Source organism: Cyrtonyx montezumae, unplaced genomic scaffold (genome assembly GCF_038088225.1).
Source record: "Cyrtonyx montezumae isolate F1298 unplaced genomic scaffold, pur_monq_1.0 scaffold_2, whole genome shotgun sequence".
NCBI classification, from domain to species: Eukaryota; Metazoa; Chordata; class Aves; order Galliformes; family Odontophoridae; genus Cyrtonyx; species Cyrtonyx montezumae.
The window spans coordinates 60,724,912-60,747,845 of NW_027071936.1; the positions used below are offsets into that span (position 1 = coordinate 60,724,912).

At 37.3% G+C, this 22,934-nt stretch overlaps 1 protein-coding gene across 1 annotated transcript in view; it reads left to right on the forward strand.

Moving 5' to 3' along the window:
* POLN (DNA polymerase nu) overlaps nucleotides 1-22,934 on the forward strand; it is a 78,427-nt gene that overhangs the window by 20,161 nt on the left and 35,332 nt on the right. Inside the window, exons 15-17 of the mRNA XM_065735857.1 lie at nucleotides 7,761-7,818; nucleotides 9,361-9,438; nucleotides 9,832-9,946. Coding sequence (XP_065591929.1) covers nucleotides 7,761-7,818; nucleotides 9,361-9,438; nucleotides 9,832-9,946 — 251 coding nt within the window. The remainder of the gene's footprint in view (nucleotides 1-7,760; nucleotides 7,819-9,360; nucleotides 9,439-9,831; nucleotides 9,947-22,934) is intronic.

The following is a 22,934-nucleotide window of genomic DNA, read 5'->3' on the forward strand; positions in this document are numbered from 1 at the left end:
TGTCCTCTTCAATATCTCTGGTGATGACCTGGACAAAGGCATTGAATGCATCCTCAGTAAGTTTGCAGATGACATCAATGTGGGAGGAAGTGTCAATCTGCCTGTGGGTAGTGAGGCAGATCTGGATCTGGACAGACTGGATTGCTGGGCTGAGGCCATTGGGATGAGGTTCAACAAGACCAAGTGTCAGGTCCTATGCTTTGTCCACAACAACCTCAGGCAATGCTACAGGCTTGGGGCAGAGTGGCTGGAAGACTGAAGAAGAGATGGACCTGAGGGTACTGGTTGATGCTGAACATGAGCCAGCAGTGTGCCCAGGTGGCCAAAAAGGCCAATGGCATCCTGGCTTGTATCAGAAATAGTGTTGCCAGCAGGAGCAAGGAAGTTACTGTCTCTCTGTACTCAGCAATGGTGAGGGCACACCTTAATTACTTTGTTCAGTTTTGTGCCCCTCACTGCGAGAAAGATATCAAGGCCCTGGAGCGTGTCCAGAGAAGGGGAACCAAGCTGTGAGGGGTCTGGAGCACAAGCCTTATGAGGAATGGCTGAGGAATCTGTGATTGTTCAGTCTGGAGAAGCGGAGGCTCAGGGGTGACTTTTATAGCTGTCCACAACTCCCTGAAGGGAGTTTGTAGTGAGCTGGGGGTCGGCCTCTTCTCTCCTGTAACTAGGGATAGGAGTAGAGGGAATGGTTTCAAGTTGTGCCAGGGAGATTCAAACTGGTCAGGCACTGGACTGGGCTGCCCAGGGAGGTGGTAGAGTCACTGACCCTGGGGGTATTCAAGGAACATTTAAACATTGTGTTGAGGAACATGGTTTAGGGAGAACCACTGGTGACAGGTGACTGTTTGGACTGGATGATCTTGTACATCTTTTCCAACTTTGGTGACTCTGTGATGCTATTCTATGCTCCATCTGACTCCTTGGCAGCTTTCTATCTTCACTCATGGTGCAACCACACCGTATTAATTTATGAATTGATAATCTTATCTCACTGAGTAAGTTTGGTCTCTGTTCATTAATCTAAGGACTTGTTTTTAATTAAGCAGAAATTAATCAGAATCAAATGTCTGTATTCTACAGCCATTTCTGTGCATTCCCATTTATTTCAATAACTTACTAGCTTTTTTTCTGTTGCATATTGCATACTTAAAAGGATGAAGATTTGAGCAGTTAGTATAGATGAACTCTAGTAGATGACTAGCAATTTTCTAGTAAAAAAGAATATACATATGGATATAGATGCCACTGTATACATATACACATCTATTTCTAGGGAGTTAGCAGTGTTGTCTAAGGTTACTTGCTTATTTAAAAAAGAAAAAAGCACAATGATTTATGCTGCTATAAATATGTATGATAGAGACTAACTGCACTGATAGAAATAACTGATAGAACATAGTTAGAAATAACCTTACTTGACAAAGAGTATAAAATAATTAAAGCATACCACTGGCCTCTGTGAATTGTGTTCTGACCTCTCTGACTTGAAAGTTATTGTAGCCAGTATGAATCTTTATACTGTAATCTTATGAAAGAACTGAAATGACTTACTGTTTTTTTTAACCTGAGGAAAAAGTCAAGTCTATACAGGTGTTTGAGCACTGTCACAGGATAAAAGTTTTAATTGTGTTGAAATGGTGTTTCCTGTTTTTTTGTTCCCACAGCCTCTTGTTCCCTCACTGCATGACACCAGTGAGGAGAATCTGGCTCCATCTTCTTTACACCTTCCCACTGGGCAGGCAGTCTTATGGATGATGTCCTCTGCTGAGCCTTCTCAAGGATGAATAACTCTCTCTCAGCCTTTGTTCATGGGACGTATGCTCCAAGCCCTGAATTATATTAGTGACACTTGGACATATTGAAGAGAGTCCAGTCAATGTTTCTCTTCTACTGAGGAGCCCAGAACTGAGCTCAGTAATCCGGATATATCTTTCTAGTGCTGAGCAGAGGGCAGGATTGCCTGTCTTGGCCTGCCGGTGATGTTTTTCCTTATGCAGTCCAGGATACTGCTGGCTTTCCTAGGCACAGAGGCTTGCTGCTGGCTCACGTTTAACTTGTTTTTTTCACCAGAATCCTCTGGTCCTCTTCTCTGATGTTGTTTTTCAGGCTGTCAGCTCCCAAAGCATACTGGCATGTGGTGTTATTCCTCCCTGCATGCAGGAATTTGTGTTCTGTTGAATTTCGTTGTACTGGTGGCCCATTTCTTCAGGCTGTTGAGGTTCCTCTGAATGGCAGTGCAGGCATTTGCTGCATCAACCGCACCTCTGTTTTGTATTGTCTACTGTCTTGCTGAGACTGCTTGCTATCCTGTTATCTAGGTCATTGAGAGAGGTGTTGAGCAGTACTGGCTACTGGGGCACCCAGTTATTAATGCCTGGCCTCCAGCTGGACTTTGTGCTGCCTGTCACAACCCTTTGAGCCTGGCACTTCAGCCAGTTTTCAGTCCACCTCTCTGTCTGCTTATCTAGCTTGTACTTCATCTGTGTGTCTTTGAGGCTTTTATGAGAGACTGTTTTGAAAGCTGTGCTAACATCAAGGTAAACAACATCTGCTGCTCTCCCTTCATCCACCAAGTTAGTCATTTCATCACAGAGGTTATCACTGCTTGAGCATGATTTCCCTCGTGCTGACTGCTCCAGATCATCTTCTTGACTTTAATGTGTTCACAAATAGTTTCCAGGATTAATTTGAGTACTTGAGGAGGGGCTGTCTGGCCTGTAGTTTTCTGCATCTTCCTTTTTGGCCTCCTGGAAGGTGGGTGTGGAACTTGCTTCCTTTCAATATTCAGAAATGTCTTTTGGTCACCGAGGTCCTTCAAACCTTGGCAACCCTGCCCACAGCAAGGGGGTTAGAACTAGATATTCTTTAAGGTCCTTTCTGATTCAACCTGTTCTGTGCTCCTGTGCATCTATAATCTTAGTCCCATCTATCTTTCTGTCTACTGGAACCTCAAGTTATTTTTAGATTTTTTTTTTATATATATGGAAGGATTTTTATCAACAAAACTGAGTCAAGAGAATCATTTATTTATATTATTTTATTCTATTTTATTAATATTTATTTTATTATTTATTTTTAACTATTGCTAGGGGGTCCCTTGTTAATCAGCTATTGGAATAGCTTGATTTTTATTTTTATTTTTTACTCACCCAGATAATGAAGTATTAATAGTTAACTTTCACAGACAGCTTTCTACCACTCTTTCAAGTACATTTCTTCTCCATGGAGCATTATCATTCTGAGAGGACAGTTTTGTTTCTGTGCAACTTTTAACAATATGCATGGTCATTTCTTTTCTAACAGGGCTAGCAGTCACATCTCAGATTGAGTCTGTGAAGTTTATCAGGAATATACTTGAAGTAAATATATAAAGCATAATTACAGGTTTTGTTATGTAGTCCAGAGTGGTAGCATCATTTACCAAAGCCACATCAGTTTTCTGCTTTTGATTATAAACTACAGTCATCCAATTATGCTCTCAAAGTTTTCTTTTTGGAAGACTATCTCCTTGTTAGACCACCATTTAAAATATCTATAATAAATGTGTTTTGTGAAACTTGATAATCTAAAATGTTAGAAAAAATCACTTTCAGGCAAGTCTTAGGTCAAGTTGTAGTAAATGTTTCATACAGGTATATTAAATCAACCACTGGAATTTCCTGTATTTGTCTACTGACCATTGAGGGATTCTAGACAGCTAGTTTAAAGCAAAGACTAAGCTAAAGATGTTCATAAGTTCATAAGTTCATAAGTTCATAAGGTTGGAAAGGACCTATAAGATCATCTAGTCCAACCATCCTCCTATCACTATCTCTACCCAACTACTAAATTAAGTCCTTCAGCACCTCATCTAAACGCTTCTTGAACAGCGCTAGGGATGGTGCCTCAACCACCTCCCTAGGCAGGCCATTCCAGTGCCTGACCACTCTTTCAGAAAAGAAATGCTTCCTGAGGTCTAATCTAAATCTTCCCTGGCGCAACTTGTGGCCATTCCCTCTCGTCCTGTCATTACTTATCAGGGAGAAGAGGCCTACCCCCTCCTCACCACAACCCCCCTTCAGGAAGTGGTAGAGTGCAATAAGGTCTCCTCTGAGCCTCCTCTTCTCCAGACTAAACAATCCCAGCTCCCTCAGCCGCTCCTCATAAGACTTGTGCTCCAGGCCCCTCACCAGTTTTGTTGCCCTTCTCTGAACACGCTCCAGGGCCTCAATGTCCTTCTTGTAGTGAGGGGCCCAAAACTGAACACAGTACTCGAGGTGCGGCCGTACCAGAGCTGAGTACAGGGGGATGATCACCTCCCTGCTCCTGCTGGCTACACTATTTCTAATACAGGCCAGGATGCTGTTGGCCTTCTTAGCCACCTGGGCACACTGCCGGCTCATGTTGAGCCGAGCATCAACCAACACCCCCAGGTCCTTTTCCTCTCTACATTCTTCAAGCCATTCTGCCCCAAGCCTATAGCATTGCATGGGGTTATTGTGGCCAAAGTGCAGGACCCGGCACTTGGTCTTATTGAACCTCATCCCATTTTGCTCAGCCCAGCTGTTCAGCCTATCCAAATCCCTCTGAAGGGCCTCCCTACCCTCAGGCAGTTTGACACATCCTCCCAGCTTTGTGTCATCTGCAAACTTACTGAGGGTACACTCAATTCCCTCGTCTAGGTCATCAATAAAGATATTAAACAAGATGGGCCCCAAAACTGACCCTTGGGGGACACCACTCGTAACAGGACGCCAGCTGGACTTAACTCCATTAACCACTACCCTCTGGGCACGGCCCTCCAGCCAGTTCTCCACCCAGAGAAGAGTGAACCTGTCCACACCACGGGCTGCCAGTTTCCTTAGGAGAATACTGTGGGAGACCGTGTCAAAGGCCTTGCTGAAGTCCAGGTAGACTACATCAACAGCCTTTCCCTCATCTACCTGTCTGGTCACCCAGTCATAGAAGGAGATGAGGTTGGACAAGCACGACCTGCCCCTGGTGAACCCGTGCTGGCTGGGTCTGATCCCTTTATTGCCATGCACGTGTCGTGTGATCTCCCTCAATAACATCTGTTCCATAACTTTCCCTGATACCGAGGTCAGGCTGACAGGCCTGTAGTTCCCCGGGTCTTCCTTACGGCCTTTCTTGAAGATGGGAGTCACATCGGCAAGCCTCCAATCTTGTGGGACCTCTCCAGATAACCAGGAATGCTGATAGATGGCAGAAAGTGGCTTGGCAATCACCTCTGCTAGCTCCCTCAGCACCCTTGGGTGGATCCCATCTGGCCCCATGGACTTGTGGGAGTTCAGATGGAGGAGAAGATCTCTGACCGTCTCTGCTTGAATCACAGGGGGTGCATTATGCACCCCGTCCCAGACTTCCAGGTCAGGGCAAGTACCATTTGGATAACTGTCCTGTTTATTAAAGACAGATGTGAAGAAGGCGTTGAGAACCTCAGCCTTTTCCTTATCATCTGTGGTTATATTGCCTGCCTCGTTGAGTAAAGGAGGGAAATTTTCCTTAGTTTTTCTCCTGCTGTTAATATATTTGTAAAAGGGTTTCCTGTTCTCCTTTACAGCAGTAGCCAGCCTAATTTCAAGCTGGGCTTTAGCATTTCTAATTTTCTGCCTGCAGATCTTGGCCAGTTCTCTGTAGTCACCCCAAGTAGCCTGACCCATCTTCCAGAGGACATAGACTCTCCTTTTCTCTCGGAGTCTCAACAAAAGATCCCGGTTCATCCACACTGGTCTTTTGCTCCTCCGGCTTGACTTACAGGACTCCGGGACTGCCTGCTCCTGTGCCTTTAAGATTTCCATCTTGAAGAGCATCCAGGCTTCCTGGACCCCTTTACCCTTCAGGAGCAAGTCCCAAGGGACCCTTGTTTAAAGTTAGGTGAGAGGAATCTATTAGGCTGTCGCAGTATCTTAAAATGTTTATTAAATCTTTAAATGTTTAAAGTTAGGTGAGAGGAATCTATTAGGCTGTCGCAGTATCTTAAAGGTGAGCATTGCCTCTTCCGCATTTCATGAGCTACTTACTTTTCTCTGAAGATTTATTCCAATTAAGAGTTGTTAACTAATTTTCAAGTGAAAGTACATTTTGCACTTGCAATTACTTATATTTTTCAGAATTATTTGTAACGCTTCTGAAAGTGCTTTAAAAGCAGATTTCCTGCATATGCTTTCAGTGAAATCAAGATGGCAGTACAGTGGTTTATTTTACCATTACAAGATTTTGAAATAAATCCTCTCTTCACCTTGTTGAGAATTTTGAATCTGATGAGTTAAAGAAAATAATCAGTGAGGATAACCATAAACAGCTCTTCAGTTATCTTATGTAAATGTTATTACTTGTATAAACCCTGATGAGAACTCCATAACATGTTCTCTACCATTAAAGTGATTGAAGTCAGAATTAAACTTTTGTAACTTTAGTGTTTTTGTTTGTTTTAAAAATTGAGGCTCCCATTTTGAAGTCTGTGTGCTAAGAAAGACTTAATTTTCTAAATTCCTGAGGATCCACTAGCTTTCATGGCCATTCATTTTATTCATACAAGCAAGCACTGATCCTCCTCAACTTTTTGTTGGAAATCAGTAATCATTAGTATAAATGTTGGTGTTATGCTTTCTTTCAAAATGTAATTTTGCATTGCAAGCATTAACAGAACTGTAACTGAAGAATATTAAAGATAGCAAGTATTTATTCTGATTTAGACTTGATATTAATGGGTTTAGAGCTGTGTTTAGTGCTGCACTATGAAAATATCATGTAAATTATGTAGTAGTTTTGTCTCTGTGTATGGTGTTATGGCAGAGGTTCAGCTTCAATATATTGACTGTGGTTCTTTAAGGGCAATAGTAAGACTAGAAATGATCTTCTTCCAGTTTGGGGCTTTGTTCTTTTACACTTCAAATTTTAATAACTTTTGCAGTTTGATTATCTCCCTCTTAGTGCTGTATAATGATTTTGAGTTAAAAATTACATAGCAAATGTAGTTTGCTCATTGGGAAATTATATAGTGCTATTCCCTTCTACTGAAGTTACAGCTTATATTCATCTACTTCCTGAACCACTTGCAAATTAATTGCTTGGAATTAGGAAAATTGATATTCATACACATTATCTCCTGTTGTATGTCACCTTTCTAGACAAGGAAGCGGAATAACATAATAGAAGGAAGTTGTCATGTGACATCTTTCATACTTTACTGTAGATGTATAGCCTGAATCTTTAAAGTAAAGTCTAGTTATCTTCTGTCCTGAGTTTATACCTCTTGATAAACATAGTGCTCATTTTTACCTTTGACTGATATGTGGTACTTAATAAACAGCTGCTTCTTATATTAAGTGTTTCTAAACAGCGGGAATAGAGATAACAAAAATTTCGAAGGGCTGGAGGAGAATACCTTCCCTGAGCTTAAGACAGAGTTTGTATGCATTCTGTTCTTGAAAGTAATGCTCCATATTGAAAAATGCAGGGTAAAATGGAATAAAAGTAAAAATTGGGTTACTGATTATGGGCTATTGTGCACCCAGAAATCAGCATTTGTGAAGTTTGCTGATGAGAAATAGTTCTTATTTGTCAAGTTGTCAAGGAAGGCTGGATATTCAAATGAACCTGTTACAGAATGGGGAAGATTCCTTTTGAAAGACAAGATGTTTAATCTTATGACAAACTTGTTGCCATTATTATACTAATGTTTTTATGCTTCTTATAAATAGTTCATAAATGTTGTTATAAATTTTCACCTACTAAGCAATCTTTATTATTTGTAGAACATTCAAGGTATCTCTAAACATCCAGTGAGAATTAGAAAGAAACAGTACATAAAAGGTAAACCATGTTAATATAAACATGAAAAGTTAATTTCATCTCCTTATCTTACCGAGCTACATTTTATTTTGAGTCAGACCAAAAGCTCCAACACAGAACAGTAGGAGAGATTATTGATGGACAGTTGTACCTTAACATTTAAACCTAAAACCTTTTTACTTGTTGTGCTTGAGAAAAGTTTGCTGTTTCAGCACTGATCTAAATAGTCTTAAACATTTAGAGTTTTGTTTTCCTGGACAGTCTCACTATTCCTTCTTTTCCAGGTGAAAATGGTACATCTTAAGTACATTAAAGATTCTAGGGGTGATTTTGCTTGCATTCAGCTCATAAAGCTTTCCCCAAGGACATGCTAAAGCTTGGGTAATTTAATCAAGCTCACAACTAATCACCAATAGTTTGTCATATATGTTAGTTTCAGTAATGGAATTGCATTTAAGGGAGATGGTTCAGAAATATTCAGAGTCTGGAAATATATGACCCAAGTGATCAAGTCAAAAAGTCATGTAAGTAGACTCTAATAGGAGAGATTTTCCAGATAAGCTTTCTTGAACACCAACAGTCATAGCTGGGAAATGTTGTTTCTTGCATAGATAAGAACAGGCTCTCCTTTTCATAGCTGGTCAGTCCCTCCAGTCATTATAATACAAATCGTATGACAGGAGAGTGTTTAAAACAGTGTAAAACTTCAACAGTACTTCTATTTTATCTCCCTGACTAATTTTTAGATGTTGAGTTGAAGAAAATGTGACCAGTAGCTCTGTAAATTTGTGGCATAGTGCCACAGTTTTATGCACAAAAGTGCATGTGGTGCACTGACTTTTTTGGAAACAATTCAATCAAATTTGTTAGTGGTCTTATATGAGCTTCTCAAAAACGTTTGTGTGTTTCATTCCTATATTGAGACACTTATTTCCTCCACTTTTATACTATCTGCTGTCAATAATCTCTGATCAGATTAATAATGGTTGTTTGAAATAAAAGAATTGCTTTTTTGCAAGAAGATAAGTGGTATTCAGAGAATATGCTGAGTTTCTATACCTTGTCAATGTACATGACTACTTTGCTCAATTGTAGTGAGGTTAATTCATTAGCACTTGGATGCCTAAATCAGCTGTATGTTCCAAATATTGTACTGTACCTTCTCTAACTGAATTTGATTGCTAACACATTGAAGTGGCATATTCAAAGATAAAACACTTTTTATAAGTAGATCATCTCTATAGACCCTTTCTTGCTTGCATGCCTCTTTTATTAAGTGATCTCTGAATTATGTTATTTATTGCAGTTGCTTGTTAGCTAGAATTCTGGGAAGGGTTTGGTTGTGGAGGAAAAAAAAGGGAAACGAGTGGTAATGCAATGATGGTAGAGTTAAAGATGCTGTATGTGAATGATGAGTTCAGGAAAGTTGGTGCTCTGCTAGGATATTTATACTGTCATTTGTGTATTTTAAGTTGTGTGTTGGGTGAGGCATTTACAACCTGCTATGGTTTGCAACACTATTTTTGGATTGGGATCTGGTTCGTTTGTCTGCTTCCTCTCTAGGAAAAGAAGAGGAAATGCTAACCATTTCCCCAAGAGCACTATTTGTTTCAAAGAAAGGATGTACATTTTTAGCAGCAGGTAAGACAATATGTATTATTATTCTCATGCATATCAATATTCTCTATTCTATGATTTTTTTCCCATCTTCTTTGCATTACATTATATTTCACAGGGCTGTGAATCCTTTAGCACCAATTAATATTGTTATTTATTGTATACTACTTGGTGTGGTTTGGAAGAAGGTTGTTTGTAATGCTTGTCAGTAACAACAAAGAGCTAATAAAATGAATTGACACCTGAAGATAATGGAATCAGACACCTTGTGATCTGTAGCTGGACTGTAACTTTCTAAGGATGCACTTTTATGTGGCTTTGTTTTTAAGCAAGAAAAAATGATTTGTGTTTTGCTATAGTTTGGTTTAAATACAGACACATTTTAAAGCAATCAATTTATTTTGACACTTTTTCTAGATTTTTCCCAAATTGAATTAAGGATTCTTGCTGACTTATCAGCTGAACCAGAACTGCTGAAACTATTCCAGGAGCCCGAAACCACTGATATATTTACCTCACTGGCTTCTCAGTGGTAAGAGTAAATTTGCATTTTGAGATATTTGTTGGCCAAAAAAAAGAACCCTTTGAACTGTTGTTTTCCTGTGTAGTGATAATAAAATATAATATTTTGCCACAATACCTATTGTTACTCTAATGCTGTTTTAATACTGGAAACTATAAGCTTCCTTCTGTCTTTCCAAGCTTTTTTTTCCTCCATTGCTTTCTCAGTATATGCCACAATACTGCAATTCAGCTGCCTAGTTTAAGCCTTGTGACTATAGCTGGTACAATAACTTTGTGAAGAGCATATGATGGTAAATTTCTCACTGTATTATTGTTCATTAATGCTTTTTAAAATTACCAGAGTCGTGTTTAAACAGGGGTAACTCTCTGAAAAATTATGGAACATATTTTCTCAGTAGAATAGCATTTTTTGAAACCTGGTTGTTTAAAAGAGCAGTATTTGGCATCAAGTTACATGTATGCATTAAGCAGACCGTAGAGCTCATGGGCTTGCTTGAAGCTCTTCTGATGACTTATGTGGTACTTGGAAAAAGTGGTAATCCAATATTCTAAAAAAAGAAAAAAAAACGTAATTTCCAGATTATTTACTGATCTCTTCATCATACAAACCAAAACATTAACTACCCAAGCAGTAGAATATTAGTTTACTCATCTTTATGAATGTATTTCTTATTTTTTTTATCATAATGATGCCTAAAAATCTTTGTTGAGACTGGGGTTCTCACTGTACTCAAAAGTACATGTGTTCAATAAGTGTCAGGGTAGATCTGAAGACACAGTTTGAACATACAAGACAGGTGAAGATCCAGTGAATGTATATTAATTAAAATGTAAGCAGACTGAACAGAATTGTGCTGTAAATATCATGCAATTTCCATATTTTCTTTGCTTCTCACTTTTTTTTTGCCGTTTTTGTTGGAAGATTGTTAGCTGAAAAACATGAAAGCAAAAATAGATATGAATTAATCAGTACCGATTTAGATCAATCCATGTTCTACAGTTTCTAAATTTTTCCTCACTGTTGTATTTGATAATATACTCTGAGGTAGTAAAAATAAAACAAAGCAGTGATCAAATTATAATTAACCTGCAAACATGCATGTACAGTCTAGGAGAGCACAACTCAAGGTCACAGATGTCTCAGTGAATATAGTTATGGAAGGATTGCCTAATTCTCTGGAGTCACTTAGCTTCTATTGATATTATTATCAGTTCCTAGCTCTGACATGATATCTCTAGAACCTCGTGATGGAGTTAAATCCTTATTTTAGTTTAGAGATACATTGCAAGTGTGTGCATGAAGATGAGTCAAATTTTGTCTCAACTCTGGGCATGGCTCCAGAAATGCTATTCTATTCAACAACCTCACAGCTTTTGGCAGCCATCAACCTCTTATAGTTGCTACACAGTAACTTTACATTTAATGAAATATTACAGGCAAATATTTTTATCAGGCAGAAGTGTCATGATGTGTCTACAAAATTATTATATAATAAATTTGCTGACTCCTCCTGTAAAGTTCAGAAAGGCTAATACTTGAACTATTGAATCTAATATGTGGCTTTTATTGATTACAGGAATATGAAAGTTGAGTTTCATCTGTTCTAGCCTTGGATGTCTATTATATACCTGGTGTGTTGATTTCTCACTATTGAGCTCAAAGTAGGTCTGTGGTGGCCAGCTTCCATGTAGATGTTCATTTGTTCTGACAAATTCAGTTCCTCTTATTGGATCAATTCCTCTAATTTTGTTCAAGACCTGCCTGAATGCGTTCCTGTGCAACCTGGTCCAGGGAGCCTGCTTTGGCAGGGGGATTGGACTAGATGATTTCTAGAGGTCCCTTCCAGCCTCTTCAATTCTGTGTTTCTTTTATCACTTCCTACTGAACTCACTTCTCAGTTTTGGAGGTTTGTCCTTCATTTATTTAGCACCAAGGAGAAGACAAAAAATCAGAAGCTTCACTGATACCTTCCCATTCTGGCTGCTTCTTCATCTTTCATAATGCAAATTTTAAGTTAGTGAAGTATGACTAGTTGCTAGGGAAGTTATGGTATAGCAAATTAAAATTTCAGAGAAATTTATGGTTAAAACAATATATATTTTTATTGTTTAAAATGTTATAATTTATTTTCTAATCTTTCAGTACTTTGCACATACGGACTGAGCAACTGAATACATATAGAGACCCTTTAATACCTAATTTGCCTCTGTAGGTATACATTCCCTGTATTTATTCAATCCATGTCAAATAACTGTAGATTTAACTACAAAGACAAGAACAGTTCAGAGAAATGACTTTCTATCCTTGTCTAATATGTATATTGCTTTAAAAATGTAAATGACATTCAAATGCATTTTATAAAAGAAAAAAGAAAAAGAACATTCTTGTGTAGTTTGCATGAAATACCAGCCTCCTACTCCCCAACACCCCTCCCATTGCCTTTTAAAACAAGTTATGTGAAGAAAGTAAAATAAATGAGAAACCTTTTAACTCCTCTTGGTCACCTGCTTTGTACTAGAACTTGATCCTTAGGCTTTAAAATCTTTGCAAGGGATATGCAAATTCTTTGAAGGAATTTGGCATTGTTACTATTTGTAAATATTTTCTGACGCATTTTAGATCACTGAAAAAACTTGACAAATTCTTTTTCTAAAAGAAACGTCTAAAGAATGAATTAGTTTTTGAAGTTTCCTCTCAGAAGAAGAGGCTATAGTTAATGTCATTGCCTGACAGCGTTCCAGCTTCTGAATGTGTATCAGCTGTTATCTCTTAATGTTTCCTGCATCTAAAAATCCTTACACTAATCATAGATTCATAGAATGGCTTGGGTTGGAAGGGACCCCTAGGATCATCCAGGTCCGACCCCACTGCTACAGGGAGGGCCACCAACCTCCAGAGGTTCATAAATATGAAGATAATAAATATATTTCATAAATAGGCAAATATAAGTAGTAAATATTTATAATATATATTTATAAAACCCATGCCACATCCCAGAGTCATACAAAGATCTATGCCATTTTCTTTTCACTTCTGTGTATTTTAAGCTTTGTGATTTACCTGGTGTAGGGAACCTGCTTTGGCAGGGAGGTTGGACTCGATCTGTTGAGGTCCCTTCCAACCCCTATGATTCTGTGATTCTGTGACTTCTGCACCTAAATCTTCCTCTCATTCCTTAGCTGTCCTTCACAATAAAGCATTGTCTGAAATCCAATCTTTTAGAAATCTTATACAGGCTTTTAATAGCGTTTGGCAATGAGGGTGGGCAGTTTCTGCAATGAGGGTGGGCAGTTTCTGTAAAGAGGTTAGCTGTAAGAGTTTACAATTTAATTAAGATCTCTTATGTATAAAAGCTTTCCTTTCTTAATTTTGTTAAGCATGATCTACCAGGGTTCCATCTGTGTCTGGGACCTTAGAGATGCATCTGTCTGTTGGATTGATGTTTCTGTTAAACATATATTCTTATGCCATCTTTACACTTGTTGACACTGCAGTCTAGAGATGCAGAAGCATGTGTCAACCCAAATTATGTCAATGCATCACAGTAAAAGGTTGGATGAACGTACTAGCTCTGAGTCTGAAGTTCAGTGTGATGTGCAATAAACCAAGCTGAGAAGCAATCTTCTCAGAAGAATGTAATCTTGTATTCCTGTGGCTAACTTACCAAGGGAGCTCATTTCAGAGGTAATGCAACTAGTTAGGAATTCCCTGCAGTGTGCTCAAGTTTGCTGTAGATGTTGTTTGCTCTAGGTAGTTGTTGTTTTTTTTCTTCCTGTTGTTATTGGTTTTTTTTTTAAGTATTGTGTTCTATTTGATAGAACTGTTTGGAAATTGATATTGAGATAAAAATAATTTCAGAAGTTGGTGTTAACTGCTTACTTTTGTGAGTTTCTGGGTCATCCGTTGCATAGTCTTGTTTTGTCTTTAAATTGCTTTTTAGACATAGAAATAAAATTCATAGAATTTAATTCCACAGAAACCAAGGAGTAAAATAAAGATTGTCTGCTGGTCTCTTTTCAAATAGGTTTGCTTCTATTAGTTGCTTTTGTCAGCACAGAGCCTGAACTTAACCTCTGCCTTTGTACATCCTGTATGTTTTCTGGTCGTCCAGCAGGGAGATGCCTCAGCTAGACCTAAGCTGATATTACTAGATTTAATATTCTGTATATGCTAAGTACTCTTCCTATTCTTATCCTGTCTGTAACAACTGGAATATACATTATCTTATGGCAGAGTACTATGTTGTGGCATAAAAGTAAGTCTTAAACGTTGGTTCCAACACCATCTAGTACAAGAACACAGGAGTGCTTTATGTTAACAATCTATTTGCTCCTGAACAGAGAAAAGTTTCAAAGCTTGCCTCTACTTTTGTAAACTCTTGACATAAGTAATTCCAGCTGTCTACAAGATCACCTGGTGTCGTATTGTGATGATGTCCTCTGACAGTTATAGTCCTTTGCAAATGTCAAATGAATACCATAGTGCTGAAGATGATAAGATTTGTCTTGGCAGCTGTCTGACCACCCAAGACTAACCGCCATAAGCTGTCCAAATGAGAAAAAATTCCTTAATAGAATTTCTCACTTCTTTAATCTAGCATTTTCAAAATATACAAATATATATATATGTTTATAATGCTGTTAATGGGCGTATCTTAAAATCAATTTCAAAGATGGAAGCTGAAAAGAAAAAAATCAATTTTTTTGTGTAGTTTCTGTGATTTTATTTTTTATTTTTTAATCAGAGATAAAAGAACTACAATGAAGATGGTGAAGGGACAAGACTTGTGAGGTGCAGCTGAAGGAACTGAGGCTGTTTAGTATGGAGAAGAGGATGCTGAGTGGGGAGGTGGGGGAGAACCTTAGAACCTTATTGCTTTGTCAAACTACCGAAAAGGAGGTTGTAACAAGGAGGATGTCAGTCCTTATTCTCAGATTCTAAGTGATAGAATGTGAATTGGTAGCTTTAAGATGTGTCGGGGGAAGTTTAGATTGGATATCAGAAAGAGTTTCTTCATGGGAAGAGTGGTTAGCCTCTGGAACGGACTGTCCAGAGAGGTGGCAAGTATACCATCCCAGTAGGTACTTAAAGACGTGTGAGTGTGGCACTATGGGATGTAGTGGTGGATTTGTATGATCTTGAAGGTCTTCTTGAATCTAAATGGCTTTATGATTCTGCCTATTTCTTTCAAATTGTTCATTTGTCACTCTTCTCAGTAGACTGATGTTCCTCTGTCATAATATATACTGATATTGACCATACTGTATCAAAATCCAGGAAGAGTATCTTGATTTTAGCTAAGAACATACTGCATAAATACGTGTTTTTTGTCCTGCTTTGTTGCCTGATTGTTTTTTAACTAGAGATGATACTGTTTTAGAGTTCCTAGGACTCAAACAAATTCTTGTCTGCTTCTAGCTGTTTCCAATTATGTGGGTAAGTCTTTTCTCCTGCTGCTTTACAGTTTACCTTAGAGAACTGGAGATTCCTCAGAGCTGCGTTTATCTGTGGATATTGCTACTTCATCAAATGCAACTACATTACTTATGGCTTTAGAACTAGCTTAGTCACTTAGAGTGAAAGTCTCATCACTGTGTTCCAGTGTTTAATATGGACATCTCTGTTATCTGGAAATCAGACTTACTTCCTATGTTTTAGGTTTCTGAACCAGTATTGGGTTGCCAAGTTCACTGTACAGTGCCAAAAATTTCACAAAGAGTAAAAATAAGGCTGTATGAGACCACAAAGTCACCTAAGAGAAGCTAATGAGAAGTTCTAGTCATTGTAGTATGCTCAAACTTCTATTAAAAAGCTGGAACTGAATGACAAGGACAACCAGTCACAAGTGGTCTGAACAAATACCTGAAGATACCTTCCAGATAGATAGGATTCTTTTCAAGTGGCTACAGTGCCTAGCTTTTACTTAATGGCTAGATTTTTGGAGACCTCAGATAAACTTTTTTTAACCTTAGAGTATGCTTACTTCCAGGAAGTTGCAGAGTATGGTTATACTGTGTAAGAAAACTTCTCCAAACCACAACCCTCTCTTGTTGCAGTTGTGATGCTGTTCACCAAGATTGTAAGGCTGAATTTTTTAGATTTGTTTAGCTGAGAGAGGATATGATTTAGAGAAAAAAAAAAAAAAAAACCAACCATGAAAAAGCTTTTCTAAATATATAAAAGCTTGTAGCAGTGTTGGCTGGAGAGTGAACAAAGCATAATGAATGAGTATCTGCTTTTTTAAGAGATGTTTATTCAAAAGCATTATTTATCATAGTAAAGGTAAATAAATATGGAGAAAAATTACCTATGAAAGTTGTGGAATATTCATCTCAAGGAGGAATGAGTCAATCAGACAGGTATTTTGAAGAATAGCAGGTGACTTTTAAGTCTCCCTCAAAAGCATGATTTCATGACCCTGTGATTCAATACCTGAGTGGATTGCTTAGAGAATTCTGTTGAGAAACAGTTGTCTATGAAAACCCTTAAGTGAAGAGAAAGCTGAGTTGCTGGCCTCAGTACCTGAGTGTTTCAAAGAGGTACCCCTTCCACCTCATACTGACAAAACAAAAAGCAAAAAAGCTACATGTGAGAGCCAGAAACAGCATGTGAGCAATGAAGTAATTACATTACATCTCCTAGATTGTAGATCAGGTGTGCTCAGAAGTGTTCTGTGGTGAACATGTACACAATAGAAGGCTGCAGAAGCCTGCTGAACATTCAGATTACTTCATGGTGGGAAAATGGGTTGGTTCATAGGTTTGGGCAAAGGCATCCACATCCACTTCTTGAATTTAATCTGGATCACACAGTTCCTTACGGAATTGCCAGTATAGATTTGTAAGAGTTGGTCTTTCAAAAAAAGAGCTGGAGAAAATGTGGGGTTACTTTTCTGAGATGAGCATCATCTTAGTGATCAGTTCACTGCTTTATGTTCGGGCCTCTAGAAAGTCTTTATTGGTTCATGCTTTTTATCTAGTGAGTTATTCCTAAGGGACACGCTGGCAGGCAAGATATTACAGATATGTTTGCAATCATTTGTCTTTGTTTATACTTAGATAAGTTTGTCATAAAAGTCCTAACAGATTTAGGAAAATAGTTTGCCCTATCTAGATTGTAACTATGGACTGAGATGTTACAATACCTGGAGTATATATCCTCTTAAACCATGAGGTTCAAAGAAGGTGAGTCTAAGTAGGGTAGTTACCAATGTTACCAATGTATTCATGTGAAGCCACACTTTCATATCCAGAAATTCAGGTATGGATGTTGCCAACTAATTTGTGATCTCTATTAACAATGTTAGTATATAAAACAAGAAACAGCATGAATAGTTCTCCTTCCAGATACGGGTTTGCTCTCCTAGTAAGTAATAGACATAATAATTGCTCTATGTGGCTTGCAGAGAGTTCAGAAAATTGGTGCAGAATAAGAGGACATTATCTCATTATTTCTTTGTAGCAAAGGCAGCTAATACCTAAAATGTGTGTGTATCTATCATAGAATGCCAAGGGATTTATAAAATTATTTACCACTAATAATTCTGAAAAAACATTTCATTGTTATTGTGTAGTCTTGGCTGACACTTGAAGAATTTTTCACTTACGTTATATCGTCATGTCAGAATCAGAGGAACTTGAACACTAAATTTCAAGTAATCTTGGGAACTACAGGCTGTTAACAAAATGTACTGAATATAAAAGTCCATTGCCTCAGCTGATGTGTGTGTGGGATGATGGTAATATATAGCAAACTGGTTTGGTAGAAGAGGGACATGCTAATTTTGGAAATAACTCAAGAAAAAGCCTAGAGAGAAGCAAACCACAGGATTATTTGGGATTACTGTATTGGAGAAACAAAAGTGTATATGTGTGTATATATATATGTATATATATATGTATATATATATATACATATATATATATATATATTATTTTTTTTTTTTTTTTAAGGGCAGATCAACCAGATTTAAATAAAAAGAACACTGTACAGGAAGGTTTGTTTTGTTCTTTAGAGACTGTCTACCTCCAGGAAGACAGGGAAGTTTTATTGAATTACAGCCTGCCAAGCAGGGAACTCAAGTAACTGATTATATCAAATAATGTTAAGGTGAGTCAAACTTCAGTGCATTTGCATTTGGTCCATCAGGAACTATAGTAAAATAGGGACTCTTGTTTTTCCAGCCACTTGGAAATTCAAGACACTTACTGACAATAGCTCTATCTGTTGATGCCCTGCTGAGTTGTGGGGAACACAGGAAATAAGCAAAGGAATTTAGGGCATTTCTGAAATAAATCAAAATAAGTCATTGTAGGCTGAAACGTACAAAAAGATAGTGTGCTGGATCTGTTTGAAAAAGATAAGCATGAGCGTGCACAAGTACTTGGTGGTAGACCAACTAATATATATGCACTTGCCTGTGCCCATTTCATACAATCTTGTTTAAAATGCATCTTTTGAATCACATAGATTAGACATTTATTGTTAGCAAAGCACTGTCACGTTTAGGTTACTGCATATAAATATATGGTGTAGCAAACACTAATTCAGTTGAGCTGCCTACTCTCTTAGATTACTATTACTTACAACCACAGACATCGGGCTTGAAATGAAGAAACTTAAAAGATTAGTATTAATTCTAGGACTTAATTCAAGGCTAATGTCAAGTGACAAGAAAAGACAGTAAAATGTGAACGAGATAAATAGATTTATCAGAGGTAAAACCAACATCTGTAGCTAAATTCCTTTTAAGCATTTATGATTAAAGTCATAGAATACCCCACAATAACGATCAGTTCTAAGTCCTGGCTCCACACAGGACTACCTAAAAATTACACCATAAGTCTGACAGCGTTGTCCAAATGCTTCTTACTTATAGTTCTATTTTTTTATGCAATTATTATCAGCAAACTTTTGAAAAAGTTGTTCTTAATCAAAGATGTGTCAGCTGGGTTTTTGTCAGGTTGTTAAAGAACAATGAAATTGATTATGTTTATCAAGGTGAACTTATACCAAGGAAATAGGAAGAATCACTCCTCTTATCCCCACTAGCCACGGGGTTCTGCAGTTGTTCCTGTTGTTAGGGTTCTCTTAGCTTTTGTTCATTGTCTAAATAATGAGATATACCAGTTTAGGACTCCTAAGGCTTCATCTTTGTCTAAAGATTTTTTGTGTGGTCCATATTATTTCATACTCTTCTCATCAGAAATTAGGATTTGCAGTTTTTTGATTCCTTTCTCCGGTTCTTTGAAATTAACATTAAATCTACATAAAATGAATTTGGATTCATTTATTTTACTTCCTGTGTTAGAAGTCAAGTTTTTGTTTTGAGGATTTGAAGGTTCATCACATTCCATGGTATTGTGCCCGTATAAGATTGTGGTTTGTGATATTAAAACAAATTATGAACATACTTATTCTTTACCATGAAGTACTTAAGGGAAGCTTCTAGAATCCTGCTTTTGAAGAAAGTGGAGACAATTTATGTGTATTGTAGCATAGTCACCTTAACTGCATGTCACCGAATGTCTCTGCTGAAGTCTCCATTCAGAAATGGAAGACTGTTGTGGTGTTTCAGCTCTGAAGCTTGGCCAGTACTGATTTACTGCCAGTGTGGAGGTCAGTGCTACCTTCTGGATGACTGTGTTAATTTCTTCCATTAGCTTTGGATTAGTCAGTTTTGTAACTGTTATTATTTTTAGTTAGTTTCAGGGCTTCTGTTCTGACTCCTTTTGTTGAAATATTCTGAAGAAACAATTGTTGCAGTATTTTTAACTGAATAATTATCATTCATCGTCTTTTTGTTTAACTTCTTACGAATATCCAAAATATCTCATTTTGTATCTTATTTTTTATTTTCTTATGCAGTATATTACTGATAAAGAGAGAGGAGTTAAGAATTTGCTTCGTATGTGCAATTCAGAGACAGGCACAAGTTCCATTTGAATGGGAAGGCATGCTCTTGCAAATCAAATCACATTCAGGATCAGCATTCAGGATCAGATGTGCTATGTCTCAGTTTCTACGTGTTGAGATTCTATTATGAAATTGGTGTTTAATAGTAACTTAGATTTTAAAACAGTTACTGTACAGGCTGCACTGTTTGCAGCTCCTGCAGCTGTACTACTGCAGATTTCTTAGGATTGTTCTTATGAAATTTTTAGAATCTATGATGTATGATAGCAGAAGCTTGAATTCCTATGATAGAAAATGTAATGTAAGGATGGGAAAAGATGTTAACGTGGTGGCAGTGATAATTAAGAAATAAAGAAGCATTTAGAAGAGAAGCTGTAGGATAAAGTGGAACAGTGTCTCACGCTGCTGGTTATTGCTTTACACTTCGTAAGAATATGCTTTACATTGCCCAGCAGTATAAAACTGGAAGGAACTTTTTTGGTCATAAAGTGGTTCAGAATAATAATGTCATAAACTCTCTTCTGTAGATTGATGGGATTGCAGCTTAGAATACTTCAACTGGAAGCTCCTGAACTTGCCATTCTTATTCTATCTTGAAAACTTTTACTTTCTATCTTCTTAATTAGATTACGTAAACCACAGGAATAATTGTTGCCAACATTGTTCATTAGCTTTATTAGCTCTCCTCCCCCCTAGTGTTTGCTTTACACAAATACTTCAGGAAGACAATATTTTTCTCAACCCTCATTCTTTAAGGAAACAAGGCAGGCTTTATTATGGTATTTCTCATCAAAATATCTTCATGAACTACCATTAGGAGCAAGTAGTTACAGCTACGTGAAGTTTCATGCAAGCTAATCTGTTTAGTCTTGGCAAGGAAAACAAGCATCAGTGTTACTGTTTCACTAAACAGTTTTAGTTAGCAAAGCTAGTTTTTTGTTTTCATCAGTTAAGCTAGCTCTGAAATCTCTGTGGCACGGCATAGTCTGAGGTATATTGGTATAATGGTCAAGAAATAAGTTAATTTTGGTTGTGAAATAGGGCTAACATTATGGTGAATTAATCAAAGAAATCATGACATGAGAGGCTGCCTTTATATAAATAAATCTAGTGTCAGCAAATGTTCTTGGTTGTCACTCAGTAGCCAATTCAGCAGTGCAGATACTGTCATGACTGTAGCTCTGCACCAAAGTTTCTGGACACAATTATTGACTTAGTGTGGGCCAGGGAATATTTCCATGCTGCTGACCTGCAGTGCCATGTGTAAGTGGTAAATGGGTTTTAGAGTATGGATGTGCAATGTTTTCTAGTTAACCACACTGCTTATGGAGCTGAATCTTTTCTTCTTTGGACTCCTTGAAAGGTTTAATTTCTCACTGTAGGAATAGCATTGTGGTTACTAAAATCTAGAGTGGGTGAAATGGAGTCAGTGTTTTATCTAATTTGGTTCCTATATGGTTGTGTCAGTTTAGTGTAGAGTAGCTTGAAAGGCAAACTTCAAGCTCTCTGTATACTTCATTTCATTTTCTCTTTTCTGTGCTAATGTTATTCTTTGTTTGGGATTAGTCTCTCATGTCTACTTTAAAACATTGTGATATTAGCAGTAATTGAATCCTCAATTTGTGTCTCCAGTTTTGGCATAGGAGGCAGGAATATCATTTATAATAAAGTTCATTGCTTTCCCCTAAATTTCTGTGAGAGTAACAGATTAAATCATTGTTCTAAATAATTGTCATCATTTAAAATCAAGCTTGTTTGCATTAGGCAAAAATCATTAGTTCTAGATCAAGATTTTCTTTCTTCTTACAACCGACATCCATAATAAATTAATGTTTATTAATGAATAATTGTAGCAACTGATTATTTTTTATGAAATAAAATATCCTACTGAAATGATTTGGACAGGAAACTCTTGCAGTTGTGGCATTTGCAAATGTGATGTTCACAATAGCTGTAATGTTTGTTTTGCCTTTGAATTAGGCAGAGCAGCCTCCATAAATTAAGGCAAAAACATATATGTATTCTGTTGAGATATAGGAGCTGGATCTAGATTTTGGCTTCTGGTGCTCAATTACTGCAGTAAATTGTTTTTCAAAAAGCATTGATGCAGTGGTTTAATTTGCTGTCACTCTTCTTCACCCACTCCTGTGTCCCATTCTTTCCACCCACCACCCCTTCACCTTGAAATTCCGTAAAAGGGAAGAGGTTCAGTTTGCCTTCTCAAATAAAAGTTCTAAAACATGGTAGGCTCTGAGTTAAACACCTCATGGGTGTTGATTTTGAATATTTTAACAGTTTTGCAGCAAAGTATTTATGTTTTGAAAGCCGACTTGCAATATTTACTATGAATGAAATTTAACACTGCTTTACACTCTGACAGACTGCCCGTATGGTAGCTTATTTCACCTTATAGTATACAATTCCTTATAGAAGTGCAGCTGTGATGTTTGTTTAGTCTAACAATTAATAAGGCAGAGGCAGTTGTCTTTAGGAAGCATAATGACTTTTGAATTTAGAGTTAAATAATTACTTTAAATAAACAAGATTGTTAACCACAAGCTTAACCAGACTGCTTAGTTTTATATCAGATTGGAAGCTTATTATTATTATTGCAACTCAGATGTTTTCTTAGCATTCTAAAATAACTAAAAATGAACTTTTAGAATTTTTATCATCACAGCTAGCACATCAACTAGTGAGAAACAAGCCCTGTAGTGTTGTACAGTTCCCAGTTGTTCCAGTGTTTGACAATGCTTGGCTTTTCTAATTTTGTGAAGAGAATTTCTTGTGTATGAAGAGTTACCTTCAAGTAGTAATCTCCGTCATGAAATGTTTATTTCATTTAACTCAATTAACTTGAGCTTGAGTCTCAATATCAGATTTATTGATATATTGATCTCAATATCAGAGTTATTGATATTAATTGATATATATCAATTAAGACTGTAAATTTAGGTATAGCAAATCCACACCATTTTCAAAATGTTTTGAGGTGCTGCAGCACATTTTTACGCAGTTTATAAACAGTTACTTTTTAGGATATTTTTTTGTCAAGACACTGAAAGCAACTGGTATCCAA